Genomic DNA, 14,787 nt, shown 5'->3' with positions numbered 1-14,787 from the left:
GAAATCAATGAAAAAGTACTCATATTACTCAGAAATTCGAAAGCATACCTCTAAGCGTTCTTTTATTTTCGAATTGTCTATTTCTGATTAAATACTCAAGCCAGGTATTGGGAGTCAACTTAAGGGATCAAAGTACTACTACCTAAGGGTGCCTCTTGTGAAGACGTACCTAGGCTAGGACAGAGACAGCGTGCATTGTGTATCGCCATACGCCTAGGCATAGACTAGTTGTAACTTAACTTTAAATCATTTTATATTGTTGTTTAACGAGTATCACAAGTAACAATCCAATTAACATAATTAGTTTTAAACAAAGGCGGCGCTCTAATTGGTTCGGGATGTGAGGTGATTTTTGTTAATTTTTAACTTGGCTAATGGGCCTGACTGTAAGTGGTCACTACCGTAAGAAATATTAACCATTCCTTACATCATCAATGCATCATCAACATTGGGAACTCAGATGTAATGTCCCTTGTGCCCGTAGTTACACTGGCTAAATTACTCTTCAAACCGGAACACAACAATACTGAGTACTGTTGTTTGGCTTTATAATATCTTTATAGGCTTTATAAGTGGGTCGTACCATACCAAACGGGGTTAATTAAGACATATTAGAAGATTTTATGTAAGATTAATGGCCCGTCCAGTCTTCGCACGGGTAGGAATCTTTTTTTTTTTAATTTTTTCCTTATATATATTTTTTGTCGCTTTTTTTCCGACATGTTTAACAATTGTCGTTCTATTTCATCGTATTTACGCGAAAATCTTAATAAATTATAGACCTTAATCTTCTTTAGTAATCCCTGTGTCCATTAATAAAAACCCGCATGAAAATCCGTTCAGTAGCCAGTGTAACTACAGGTACAAGGGACATAACATCTTAGTTCCCAAGGTTAGTGGCGCATTGACGATTTAAGGAATAGTTAATATTTCTTACAGCGTCCTTGTCTATGGGTAATGGTGACCACTTACCATCAGGTGGCCCATATGCTCGTCCGCCAACCTATACCATAAAAAAATATTTTTTGGAGTTCATTGCGTACACACAGACAGGCAGGCGCGGTCGGGGGATTTTGCTGTATAAAATATTATATTAGTGACAAAAATATAAAATTTAGTGCTTTTATATTTCCAGAAAGTTATGAGTCTTCTTGAATAAAGTATGTTATGATTTGATTCAAAACTTACCGTTCGCAATCTATAGCGGATACATCAGCGTCACAACTGGAATCACTGATGGTCAACACACCATTCTTCTTGAAGAAACACCGCTTTTTCTGACGATCCTCCGTACTGGATTCCACAATAGATACCGTCGATGAGTTGGTGAAATCTTGTACGATATCCATTTTAATCTGTGAATATTAAAAATACAATTAATTAATATAGCACTAATTGATGCCTGAGGTAGTTAGTTAGTTGAGGTAATTGTTCCACCAACCCGCATTGGAACAGCGTGTTGGAATATGTTCCGGATCTTCTCCTCAAAGGGAGGGGAGGCCTTAGCCCAGCAGTGGGAAATTTACAGGCTGTTGTTGCTGTTGATGACGCCCGAGGTTTCTTTTGCGTTTTAGGGGTGGTGTATGAAAAAGTCAATCAATACTTTCCTTGGAGTTTAAGTTTGCTGTATTTATTGGATTTAAGTATTCTATATTATACACGGCAAACTTTTTATGATTATTGGAGGCAAAATTGCCAGGTCACAAAACTTAACAGCGAGATAGACCAGCCAGTTTGGTCAGACATTTGGGTCAAAAGGCTGAACACCCGACATTATTGAAGATTTTTTTTGTCTCAGTATTAATGGATACTGTAATAATAATGTAAAATCAAGCTTTGATTATTAATATTAATCTTTGATGGAATATAAATAATAACGAATGTTTTTTATGCTATTTGGCCATTGGATGTTAAGTGGTGGTTCAAATGGGACCACAACGATTCAAAGTAATGTTGTAGAAAGGCGGTAAAATATCTGATGAATTGTGGTACCTACTCAGACGGTCTTGCACAAAGCCTTACCACCAAGTGCATGTATCTCATTTTGCGAAATAAATTAATAAAATGTAAGAAGTATAAGTATAATTTTGGTTGGAGTTGCAATCAAAAAGCCTAACTATGTCCAGCTTTATCTACACGCCTGGCAACCCTATTAGTATCTCTAATTGATAATTTGATGACCTCCGTGGTCGAGTGCTGTGTACGCCGGTTTTTCATGGGTACGCCACTCCGAGGTTCCGGGTTCGATTCCCGGCCGAGTCGATGTAGATTACCAATAGTTTTCTATCTTGTCTTGGGTCTTTGTGTTTGTGGTACCGTCGTTACTTCTGATTTTCCATTACACAAATGCTTTAGCTACGTACATTGGGATCAGAGTAATGTATGTGATGTTGTCTCATATATATTGGATTTATCTATCGTAAAAATCTAAATTTCTCTATAAAAGTCCAGAGTTTAGGAATAAGCAGCGTTTACACTCCTGGTTTGCCCATGAGCTCTTTCCAGTTGTGCTGGATTTGCAGTCCTATTCGATTATAAGGATAAGGAAATAGCACTCACCTCTAAAATATATTCCACTGAAGGCCTCTCTCATTCTCGTCATAATTATGACGTCAACATGACATCACTAAAATTATCACCAAATAGTCAAAATTTCAAAGTTTTACAAGTTCATGTTCATTCATTTATTATTATTTATTATAATTAGTACACAAAACGCTCATTTACATTCTGTTTTCAAGTTCACCGACATTCAAAAGGCCATTCTTTCGCGAATCCATAACGCACAGCATTGAATATTCAAGATTCGACCAATGAAAACGCAAATCAAGGTCGAAATTGTTTATTCGTCTTTACCCTTGTGGAATAGGTTGTAAATATTCCGTAAAGAACTAACTTGGAGCACAATAAATAACTATTTAATTATAGTACAACCAATGATGTTTTAGTAAACAGATATGTTATTAACGCGCAAAAAGTGAAGACAAGAAAACGTCCTAATTGGGACGTCTGCCTTTAGTTGTTTTACGTAGTAATACGTTATAATACATCATAATTACGTAGTAATACGTTTTGCGTAATTAAAACATCTAGTTATCCCTTTTACTTATTGTTTTTATCAAGCTATCGTTTTTGCTTTTAACGAAATGTAAAAATAAACTAAAATAAACGGTCCCCGGCGCGGCACACTTTTTTCTGTTGTTTAGTATGGATATAACATATCTGTTTATTAGAATATCATTGAGTACGACACAACTTAGATGTCGCATCGGCAAAATTCGTAAAACCGTTCAAATCCGAATTAAGTACGCTATCCCAAATTATCAATATTTATTTCTGATGCGAATATGGTCTTTACACAAACGTAATCATTTGTAATATTATTTGACCTAATATATTCGTCAATTTGACGTGATTTACATGCACTTGCTTTCTCTGAGGCGTGAATATGTAGCGACGAATAGCGTCGAATCGCGCGATAGGGAGCTATTTCTATTGGTTGTGTGAATCGGCAGTAATCGGTTTTATTTTCATTCCATTGCATTTTTCGATGCTACATCTAATTTGTGTCTTACTATATATTTATACGATATCCGCGGCTAAACGGAGCTACCGTTTGATGGTATTGGTTGTCATGTATCAGACAAAGAAAGTAGCCTTGTCCTTTCTTGGAGTTCAAGTGTATTTCATAAGAAATTTCATCAAATTCGATTCAGCGGTTTGGTCGTGAAAGAGCGAGACAGAAATAGTTACTTTCACATTTATAATATTATTTAGGGTTGATATTTATCCGTAACTTTAAGTACGTAAGTAAATCGTTTACATTAACAGTCTGTAAATTTTCCCACTGCTGGGCTAAGCCATCCTCTTCCTTTGAGGAGAAGGAGGAGGCTTAAGGATACACATGTGGCAGAATTTATTAATAAAATTAGACTCATACAGGTTTCCTTACGATATTTTCGCTTACCTTTCTACTACCAAGTAAAAATGAAAGTTACCACCAATTTGATACTTCAAGTAAGATTATTAAAATGTCTAAAAAATATATGTCGCCCTAGCCTAGCCTGCCTGAATGTAAACAAAAATAACTAATATACATGCTTATTGATGATAATCTGCTACAATTCAGTAAAGAGATACTTCTGACCTGAAATTGTCCGTTAACTTAGGCTAGTTTTACTTTTTTTTTTTATTTGAAACGGCCTAGAGAGGCGATCGTTTAATTCCAAAGGTTTGCTATAAAATATTTACTTAGTTCCTTCCATAAAAAGCTATGAAATTACTTTGTTATAAAAACACATATATTTCTCAAACCTTCAATCTTGTCTAGACGGAGCACTATCATTAATAGATTATCTTTATTCCCGGTGTTAATACTACGATAAAACTTCTAGAATAAATCTTTTTAGGAACAAACATAACCAATCAAATTTAAAAAAAAAATTGAAAAGCGTCATTTACATTTTAGACACTTTTATAATTACAATTTATGGTCCAGGATTAAAATTGTGTGGATTTGTAAATTGTTTTTCATTATTTTACATTAAAACACTGGCGCTTTGGTATATTTTCATCGCAATACAATACATTATATTCAGCATAGTAATAATTGATTACAATTATGTAAAAACGTGTGTGTCAGTCAAAATAATACACTAATATTAAAAAAAAATTAATATGATTTAAGAATAAGTAATTAAAAAATGTGTTTATTATCTGTTTAATACTTGGATATATCTATCTAAGTCAAATAACTTCATATTATATAAGATAATATAGTTTATTTGACACAAATTTAATACCTAGAGAAATATTCAAGAAAAGAAAAAAAAATGTTCCGTACAAAACCTTACTACATTGAAAACACTTATTAAAAGAAATACAAATATTAAACCAACAAAAACATAGTAATCCTTCCATACATACTCATACAAAAAAGCTAAATGGTAAGATTTTTTTAAATGACATGATGGATAAAATCTAAAACTTTATAATTCTTTGATAATTATCTATTCTTAAGAAAACAATTAATCTGTTTTCGGACATAAATACATTTATAAATCAAAGTATATTATAAATACCTGTTACAACAGCATTTTGATTAAAATCTTCTCCGTATAAAACTTCACAGATCACTCAAAACGAAAACATATCATTATACATATTCACAATATATGTACCCACATTTTAAAAAACATTCTGTATCACGCGGCGCTAGTTACGCGCGGGCAACATAGGAACTAAATTAGTACTTCTGAAGTTTATTTAATTAGAAATGATTTGATTCAATACGTATTTTAAATATTATTGGCCGATTAACTAACCCGACTGAGTTAACACGTGGGTCTGATTGGGCGTCAATGTCAACGGGAAGCCATACAAAGTGTCCGATTCGATAGAATAAGCCAGATTAAATTTAAATAAGCGATAAGCTGTTAGTTTATAAAAATAAACTGTCTAGCTGGTTAAAAAAGATATAGCGTACAATTGATTCAGATAATTATTGATGTTTTTAAAAAATTATGGGCCATTATCTTAAGTGCCATCTAGTATTGAAAGATAACATCTAATTATTTAGTTTTAATGAAAACATTTTAATAATGTTTTATATGGCGTATAATCTGTGCCCTCTTGGCACAAATAAAAGCCATAATAAAAAATATATATATTGTAAACAAAATTTGCTTATTATAATTTATAAATACTTCATGGTGAGTCTATTGTGTAACTTTTTAAAACCTAAAAAAAGTAACATTTATTACTCATATTTATTACAAAACTTGGATTTAACAGAAGTTACTAATATCGTCGTTGATCAAAATTGGTATCTATTTTATTATTAACATCAAGGCGATTCATTTCTTCCCTTTTTTATCAAACAATAAAAACAAGCATCTATTTTTTGAATATATAGTTCAAAAATTTATTGTCAGCGCCATCTAACATTATACACGGTAACTACGTAGTCAGGTGACAGATTTTTCGCGTTGCTATCTTGAAACGACAGATGGCGCTGTTCCCAAATATAAATGTTTGTATTGAGCTAGAAGGAGATGGACTACGAGTTTTCATATTTCATTATCGTTTAGAACGAGACAGAAGACAGCAAAACCCAGTCCTTCATAAAGTTATCCCTTTCAGTAGGTTCTTCGCGTTATCCTTTAGCCGTTCATTGAGTCGGTTGTGAAAAATTGTAGTGTATATTTTTTTATATTATACGCGTTGTATTCAGATATATTGTGTTTTGGTGTAACGTTGTGAGAAATATGCTTTTCCTTTGTGAATTAGCAACGCTATGTTGCTGTTATGTGTACTCTTGTCGTAAATATCGATTTTGACGTAACTGTGGTTTCGGCGTTCGGATTTTGAATATTAACACTATTTTATAAGGTAAGGTTTTAATTCATAACAACAGATAAATAATAAATATCATTTATACACTGTGCAAATTATCGCCAAAATATTAACCTGCTAAAGGAAAATTGTAATGTATTAATTTAACAAAATAATTTATATTATTATTGACTGTGTTCATTGACGATTATAAGGTTCTGACAATGTTTTAAACAATAAATAGGTAAATAAACGTTGAGCCCAGAAATTTATAGCCAGTAACAAAATACACGTTATTCATTTCAATGATTCGTTTGAGGTATTTATTATTGGTATATTCAGTGGTAAAATATTGGAATATAAACAAATATTATTGTAAATTTGAGGAAAACTTATTTGATTCGCGTCTATGTATATTTTTTATTTAGTAAGAATGCATGTCGTAAGTTACCAAAATAAGACAAATAAAAAAAGAAAATCGCCTAAGAAGCTGAAGAATAAAGTAAATGCTTTCTCTTTGTCTATTTAATTAAAAATAGTCGTTATTTTGCAGACATATTGTTTATTTTAATAAAAAAATAGTAATTAAATTATTCTTTGAGCGATGAAAACATTTTGTTTTATTTACATTTTAGTCGATTTTGTAGTAAAGTTTAAACACAATTCTAGCGTCTTCTGGCACGGAGATCACGGCACTCAAAAGAAGTCAACCTTTGATAAGTTATTGTACTGTCTCGGTTATTGGTGAAATAAACATTCATTATTGTTATTATAATTATGAGCAACATCACTTCGCGACTGTAAAATCCTGCCCTAGAAGCCCTTTATCTTCAGAACCTTAAGAAGGCTTATTGCATAGAATATTAGATATTAGTGAAATTAGATTAAAATATTGCCCTATATTTGTCTCACACTTTCACCAATAGTAAAATACTCGGATGATTATAGTGGTTATTTTAATTTTTACCTGACCCAAAACATACAGGATTATCTTCAAAACGTGCAAAACTTACAAGTTTAAATACGTTGATTCAATGATGTTCTAGTAAACAGATATGTTATTAACGCGTAAAAAGTGAAGACTAGAAAACGTCCTAATTGGGACGTTTTCCTTTAGTCGTTTTACGTAGTAATTCGTTATAATACATCATAATTACGTAGTAATACGTTTTGCGTAATTAAAACATCTAGTTAACTCTTTTACTTATTGTTTTTATCAAGCTATCCTATTTACTTTTAACGAAATGTAAAAATAAACTAAAATAAACGGTCCCCGGCGCGGCACACTTTTTTCTGTTGTTTAGTATGGATATAACATATCTGTTTATTAGAATATCATTGCGTTGATTATGATACGTGTTCGAACTTCACGTAATTAACATCCTCGAAATCGGTTGATTTGGCATATTTATTATGTCAATAAACTATCATTACATAGTATATAACAAAGTCGCTTTCTCTGTCCCTATATCCCTATGTATGCTTACCATAAATCTTTTAAACTACGCAACGGATTTTGATGTGATTTTTTTTTTTAATATATAGAGTGATTCTAGAGGAAGGTTTATATGTATAATGGATGTACAGTCAGAGTAAGAAAACCTTCGTCAGTTTTCATATTCATTCCTTTATCAAGTCCTAAACTCTTAGTACGTTTTGAATCTAAACATCAGATCATTGTCGAAATATGTCATCCTCGATCGGTAAAGCAGATTATAGATTCTCGCTCATACTGAGCACACGAAAATAGATCTTAAGGTGACGAACCTTTACTTACCCCGACTGTACAATAGACTAGAAAAATAGTGATCATTTTAGAAGTTATAAGTGTTGTCTTAAGTTCAAAATTTCACCCGTGCAAAGCCGGGGCGGGTCGCTAGTATATAATATTACTAGTTGCCTTAGCTACGCTTTTGTTTTAAGGCTTGATGTTGATGTCAAGCTCGCTTAAGCAGCGACAGAGCAACAGACACAGACTCTAAAGTTATTCTTGAATGTATAATATTAGTTTTGATTATTTGAATAAAATATACATTAAAATTTTATTGAGTCGAGATGGCCCAATTGTTAGAATGCGTGCATCTTAACCGATGATTGCGGGTTCAAACCCAGACAAGCACCGCTGATTCATGTGCTTAATTTGTCTTTATAATTCATCTCGTGCTCAGCGGTGAAGAATAACATCGTTAGGAAACCAGCATGTGACAAATTTCATAGAAATTCTTCCACATGTGTATTCTAAACCTTCTCCTCAAAGGGAGAGGAAACTTTTAGCCCAGCAGTGGGAATTTATAGACTATTGTTGTTGTTGTATATAAGTATGTTATAAAATCAGTAGCGGATTTACAAATCTGCCGCTAGTAGGCTATTCAATTTCTGCCACCCCTACTTTTTTTGCAACATTTATGATTGGACAGGTACAAAATCGCGGGACAACTAGCAGTTAATATATATAACGTCATTGACCTTGAATTGACCTGATGTCAGTGGTCGAAATCAAGATCTGAATAATCTACATATATGTTATATATGTTGCCCTTTTTAATATCGATCGAGTTGAAAGCGGAAATTTGAATTCAAAATTAAAGTAGATATAAGTACTCAAGCAGCATAGTATATAAATAAAGATATATTAATTAGTAACCAGGAGGTATGATGGCCCAGCGAGAACGTACATCTTAACCGAAGATTGCGCGTTCAAACCCAGGCAAGCACCACTGAATTTTCATGTGCTGAATTTGTGTTTAATACACCTCGTGCTTGGCGGTAAAAGAATGAGGAAATCTGGATTTGTCTAATTTCAAAGGAGCTCCGCAATATGTGAATTCTATGAAATCCAATTGTGAATATGCTTCAAATATTCTACTTCAGAAGCAGTGGGAAATTTACAGACTGTATATATGTTTGTTGTTGTAATTAGTTACTGTTTGTAGTGCATAATATAGATGTAGTAGTTACTACTACTGCATGCTAACTATCCCAGCAGTGGGAAAATATAGATGAGTGATTAGCAAATCCCTGGAAAAATCTTAAACTGAGGTTTATTAATGTTTACTCCTCCTGACATTGGAATTTACAAATATATATATTTTTTAAAGAAAACAACTTATACCCAAAATACCGGTTATTTTGGGTAGCAGTTGGTTACTAAGGACAAAAGTTATTTGAGATTGGATGACTCTGTATAATTTGTAATTGAATTAACATTGTAATGATACTTGTGCAAATGATTTGATCTTGGATTTTGATCGCACTCTCGTCCCAATTATAATCTCCTGACGCAAACAATAGTTTGACGGAAGCTCTCTGTCGCCATGATTTTCTCCGGAAATACAACAATTATTGTTGTATTTCCATCAATTCCCATTCATACATCACCACATTCATTAATGCACTTCAATGTTAAATAAATATATATTGGACAATATCTCATACATTATTCTGATCCTAATGTAAGCAGCTATAGCACTTGTGTTATGGAAAATCAGAAGTGACGGTACCACATACATCCAGATCGAAGACAACAAAGAAAATTAATGAAAATTTTTTACATCAAAATTTTCCTCATGAATCACTACATCCATTTTTGATAAATTGATTGAGAATACCTTTATTAGTAATTGAGTTTATCGACCTCGAACAAACAGTCATACGAGGCATTTCGTTTTATAGTATGTAGCTATAACTTTTATCAATAAATGGGCTATAAAACGAAGCTTCAATCAGACTGATAAATCCTTAGGATGCGCATAATACATAAAAAAACGGCAATAAATGAAAGGATTTTTAAAGTTATCAGCGCAGTGTTGAAAAACCTAAGCTAGTTGATTAATATTTTGCCAAATTACAGATCATCATGAAGACGAAGCTGACATCCGTTACATATCTGGGCTATACAGCGATGGATCGGAGATTCTCGATATCCATGCTGCCCTGGGTGTTGAGGGAAATACGAGCCACCGGTACGCGGGAGAAGGTAATACTTAAATTAATTAAAGAAACATGGAAATGAAAAAAAAAATTCATATGTTTTGGTCACGTCAGCCATTTTGATCGGATGTTCGTCAAGTACAAGATATTATAGTGCTCAACTGTATAAATATAAGTACACTTTCAATAGCCCAGCCATAGGGCTATATATAGTCAGTGGACACTGGAAACTTCCAAAACCAAATTATTGAGAAAATCTTGCTAGAAAAATCCTGCAACTTATAATGATGCTCTCTCGTCATCATTTTATATGCGGTAGTAAGTAATGATTGCACTCGTATTCCCTAACACAATTGTCATTTCTCTCGAGAATGGTTGCCGTGCTATAATATTATAATATATAAATATTCCTAGATTTAATATTTAATGACATTAAACGATGTTTATTCTTTCACAGTTGAGCATAGCCGTTGAAGATGGATGCTTAAAGGCATACAATGGAAATTTTGAACCGATTATCGTACATCGTTTGGTTGATATACTAAGGTAATTAATATTTATAACTTGTATTTGGATTAGGTATCATTATAGCCCAATGGACTAGTATCAAACTTACGGCTATTACATCGCTAGGTAGTGTCTACCATTACAGTACAACATAAATAGAGAAACAAATTAGATCGTATAAAAAAATTTACAGAAGTTTTTTAATATAGAGCGATGTTGGCGAGTCATTTGTGTATATAGTTGTTATGTTTTATGCCAATAGAGCTTCTATGTGGGCTAGGTCATGAGTGAAAAGTAGGTCGAGGACCTTACTACCTAGTTCCGTTTCTAGATTTCAATCTTAATGTTTTTAATGGGAAATGAGAACGTTATTGTGTTGAAAGTGTTTGATTAAATGATTTATTGCAAGCTATGTCTCACTAGACAGACTTCTCTGGTGATGGATTTGGGGCTCATTAAGATATTCTAATTAACTTCCCAATGCTGGGCTAAAGCCCTCTTTCCTATGGAGAGGAATTTGGGGCTATTTTAACCATGCTACTTCAATACGAGTGTCAGAATTCCATTAATATTAGATACATGCATCCTCGTGATGTTTTGATTCATCGCTAACTACAATATGACTTATAAACTGAAAGAAAACATTTGAAAATTCAGTGGTTCTGGGTTTGTATCCGTAATCATTCATTAAGATGCACGCGTTCTAACCACTGGGTCTTACTGACTGGATTTTAGCATAACGCTGCTCTGATGCAAATTGATCTGACATACGCGTTTCTTCACGTCATTTTCCTTTAACGTTGAACACGAGATGAATTATTAACATAAATTAAACACACGCGAACTTGCCCGGGTTGAACTCTCGCGAGTGCAGAATAATAATGTTTTAAAGCTATGCAGCCATATATGTATATACAACAACAAACAACAACAACAAAAACAACAGCCTGTAAATTTCCCACTGCTGGGCTAAGGCCTCCTCTTCCTTTGAGGAGAAGGTTTGGAACATATTCCACCACGCTGTTCCAATGCGGGTTGGTGGAATGCACATGTGGCAGAATTTCTATGAAATTTGTCGCATGCAGGTTTCCTCACGATGTTTTCCTTCACTGCTGAGCACGAGATGAATTATAAAGACAAACTAAGCACATGAATCAGCGGTGCTTGCCTGAGTTTGAACACGCACTGGGCCATCTCGTCCTCATATGTATATACTTATAAACAATTTGTAGGTATAACTTGGTTGAGTAAAAAAATATATTGTTTCCGATTATATTTTCTTGTTGTTAGTCCTACTGGCCTTGACAACGCTACCGCGCAGGAGGGTGACTAATACTCAAGCCAGATGTTGAGAACCCTCTTAAGGGTTCATACGCATGTCCTAAGGGTGCTTCTTTAGGGTTACTTGTTATATGACGTCATCATCGATGTTGACATATGTGTAACGCCCTGTACGTGTTGTGTAATTCCATATTATTCTATATTAATATTATAAATGTGAAAGGAACACTGTCTGTCTGTCTATCTGACACTCCAAACCGTTGAACCGAATTTGATGAAATTTGTTATGAAGGAAAATCCATGAAAGGACATCATAGTCTACGTTTTTGCCTAAAAAGTGACAACCAAAACTCGAAAACAGGAAAGCCATGTCTGTCTATCTGTCACTCCAAACCGCTGAACCGAATTTGATGAAATTTGTTATAAAGCAAAATTAAACTCCTAGAAGGACATAGGCTACTTTTTACCTAACACGTGACAAACAACACTAAAACTCTAGCGAAGCCGCGGACGACTACTAGTAACTAATAAACGTAAATTATTTGTGTTACTTATATGTCCAGTAACAAAGATCTTACTAGCGAAATTCATATAATGTCAAAGAGCCATGTATTGGTCCACTATGGTATTGTAACATCTGACATTCCTTTTGCAGAGCTAGTCAAGTACCCGGAAGACCGAATGAGCTGTTCTATATACTCTTGAATGAGAAGGAAGGTCTCTTGCAGTGTTACCTGTTTAAGGGAGAAACTGTCATCGAGGTGAGTGTATTTTGTAATAGTTTTTAGATACCCTGATTATAAAGACAGTGGAATGGTGAATCTGATGTGATAGAACAATAATTTATTAACATAAGAATTAACAACATTGAATGCTTAAATATATACAAATATGAACTAAAGCTAGTTACTGTATAAATCTTGACCGCGTGCAATGGTGGCAAGAATGCTAGCAGCATTTCCCCGTTGAATCGCAATTCCGATCCTCTGGGCAAAAAGCGAACCAGCCCTCCTGACACCAGTGGAGGCAATGAGGCGAGGTGTTATACTTTTGATGAAGCTTTTTGCACCACTACTCCAAGGGCCAAGCGTTTCGACATCAAATGGAACAAAAAAAGTAATTAGATATAATACACGAATATTTAGTTCTTTTGTTATTTATTTGTGGTGATTGGTTATGATTATGTCGTGACCGATTTCAAGCAGTTATTATATAATGCTTAGCGTCATTACATACTAGTTGTAGACCTCGTCTTCGCATTCGTTTTAGGGGCTAGGTTTTAAGGTACTCATCAAAGTAGTTTCAGTGATTTCAGACAGAGACATTTATTTTCGCTATTTTCTATCGTTCAAACGTATCATACTATTTATAAAGATTACCTTACTCAATAAACAGGCTATTCAACGCGAAAAGAATTATTCAAATTGAACTTATACTTCCTGAGATTACCACGTTCAAAATAAACACTATGATAATTATAACTAGCAAATCCGCGCGATTACAAAGTTAAACAATACCGCTTCGCATCTTAACTTAACATTGAATAATCTATAATATGTTCTAACTGGGCTGTAAAATTCAAGAATACTCTTACAACAGGCAATTTTTCTTTCTCAATAATTGGGCTATAAAATGCAAGAATACTATTTCAAAAGGCGTTCGAACAAATAAACTCTTCATATATTAGAACAGAATAATTTTACGACGTTTCATCCGCATGAAAAGTTATTGTTTCCCGTGGAATGTGGAATGTGATTTTAGGCTATAACCTTTTCAATAAATGGGCTATCTAATCCAAAAAGATTGCGGCATTGAGATAAACGCTTTCGAACAAAAACGGTTTTGTAATACAAGTGTTGATATAGGTATAAAAAATCCGGTATTTATTATAAACAGGTTTCTTTAACGTTTTTAGACTTTAAACTATTAAATGAACATCGCTATTAAGAAATGTTAACATATATTTTATTTACAAAGTCAATCAATAATGGTACGTTGAATAGAATACTATCGAGAGTATTTTATTGATAATAGGTAGGCAGACTGATAAAGGATTCCTTGGTGGTAAGTGGTCACCGTCTGTAGAAATTTGCGCTTAGGAACTAAGATGTTATCTCCCTTGAGCCTGTATTTACACTAAACCAAATCAATTTTATTCTATTAAACTTCACAATGAAGCGTTTTTGTATACTTAAATATTACCATCGTTTCGGAAGCAGCTTCTAGCGAGAAGAAACGGCAAGAAACTCGCATAGTTGCTCTATTCATATAAACAGATTTACAATGCTGTTATTTACAGTAATTAGTGTCCTGTGATGGAACCCGAGCCTAACTCCAGGCGTTTCTTTCTAAGAAGTACTATTTTAATGAATAATATGATTTATTTATTAATTTAGTATTAATAATCTTTTTAAATTTTGAGAATGGTAAATTGATTATATTTTCCGGTATCTTATTATATATGCGTATAATTGCCCAAAAACGTTCTATTTACCGTATGCAAACGGAAACTGGGGGTTACAAGTTTACAAAGTGTTACTGCTTGGTGATAGAATATGTTTTGAGTGGATGGTACCTATCTAGACATAAAGACCTGCCACTAAGTCAAATTATTGTTTTACAAGATTTGATGGATTATAGATAGTACACAATGAATATCAAATGATCTCGAAGGTCACTGCTGTAGACTAGTTTTTTCTGGAAAAAATAATTGGTGCTAGGCTTTGTGCAAGCCCG

General features: G+C 33.5%; 2 protein-coding genes across 2 annotated transcripts in view; one reads left to right on the top strand and one right to left on the bottom strand.

The window, feature by feature from the left end:
- The window catches only part of LOC124542017 (P protein-like), a 70,369-nt gene extending 65,139 nt beyond the window's left edge, over positions 1-5,230 (bottom strand). Inside the window, exons 1-2 of the mRNA XM_047119973.1 lie at positions 5,082-5,230; positions 1,189-1,355 (exon numbers count right to left, since the gene is read on the bottom strand). Of these exons, the coding sequence (XP_046975929.1) occupies positions 1,189-1,349 (161 nt within the window). The 5' untranslated portion in view covers positions 1,350-1,355; positions 5,082-5,230. The remainder of the gene's footprint in view (positions 1-1,188; positions 1,356-5,081) is intronic.
- Positions 5,231-6,153: 923 nt separating this feature from the next.
- LOC124541859 lies at positions 6,154-13,479 on the top strand. The gene is made up of 5 exons (XM_047119768.1): positions 6,154-6,390; positions 10,184-10,309; positions 10,721-10,809; positions 12,707-12,812; positions 13,447-13,479. Exons 2-5 carry the CDS (start codon positions 10,190-10,192, stop codon positions 13,477-13,479), a joined length of 348 nt encoding a protein of 115 aa, XP_046975724.1. The 5' UTR covers positions 6,154-6,390; positions 10,184-10,189.
- The last annotated feature ends 1,308 nt before the right edge of the window (positions 13,480-14,787 follow it).

This window comes from Vanessa cardui, chromosome 29 (genome assembly GCF_905220365.1).
Source record: "Vanessa cardui chromosome 29, ilVanCard2.1, whole genome shotgun sequence".
Lineage (NCBI taxonomy): Eukaryota > Metazoa > Arthropoda > Insecta > Lepidoptera > Nymphalidae > Vanessa > Vanessa cardui.
Note: the sequence above shows the minus strand (reverse complement) of the source record. Positions and strands in the feature narration are given on the sequence as shown.

What these genes read in the sequence shown, in the direction of transcription:
- LOC124541859 (XM_047119768.1), top strand. Translation starts at nt 10,190, where the DNA reads ATGAAGACGAAGCTGACATCCGTTACATATCTGGGCTATACAGCGATG. An exon ending in CCACCGGTACGCGGGAGAAG is followed by an intron (nt 10,310 to 10,720) that starts GTAATACTTAAA and finishes ATTCTTTCACAG; the next exon opens with TTGAGCATAGCCGTTGAAGA. An exon ending in CGTTTGGTTGATATACTAAG is followed by an intron (nt 10,810 to 12,706) that starts GTAATTAATATT and finishes TTCCTTTTGCAG; the next exon opens with AGCTAGTCAAGTACCCGGAA.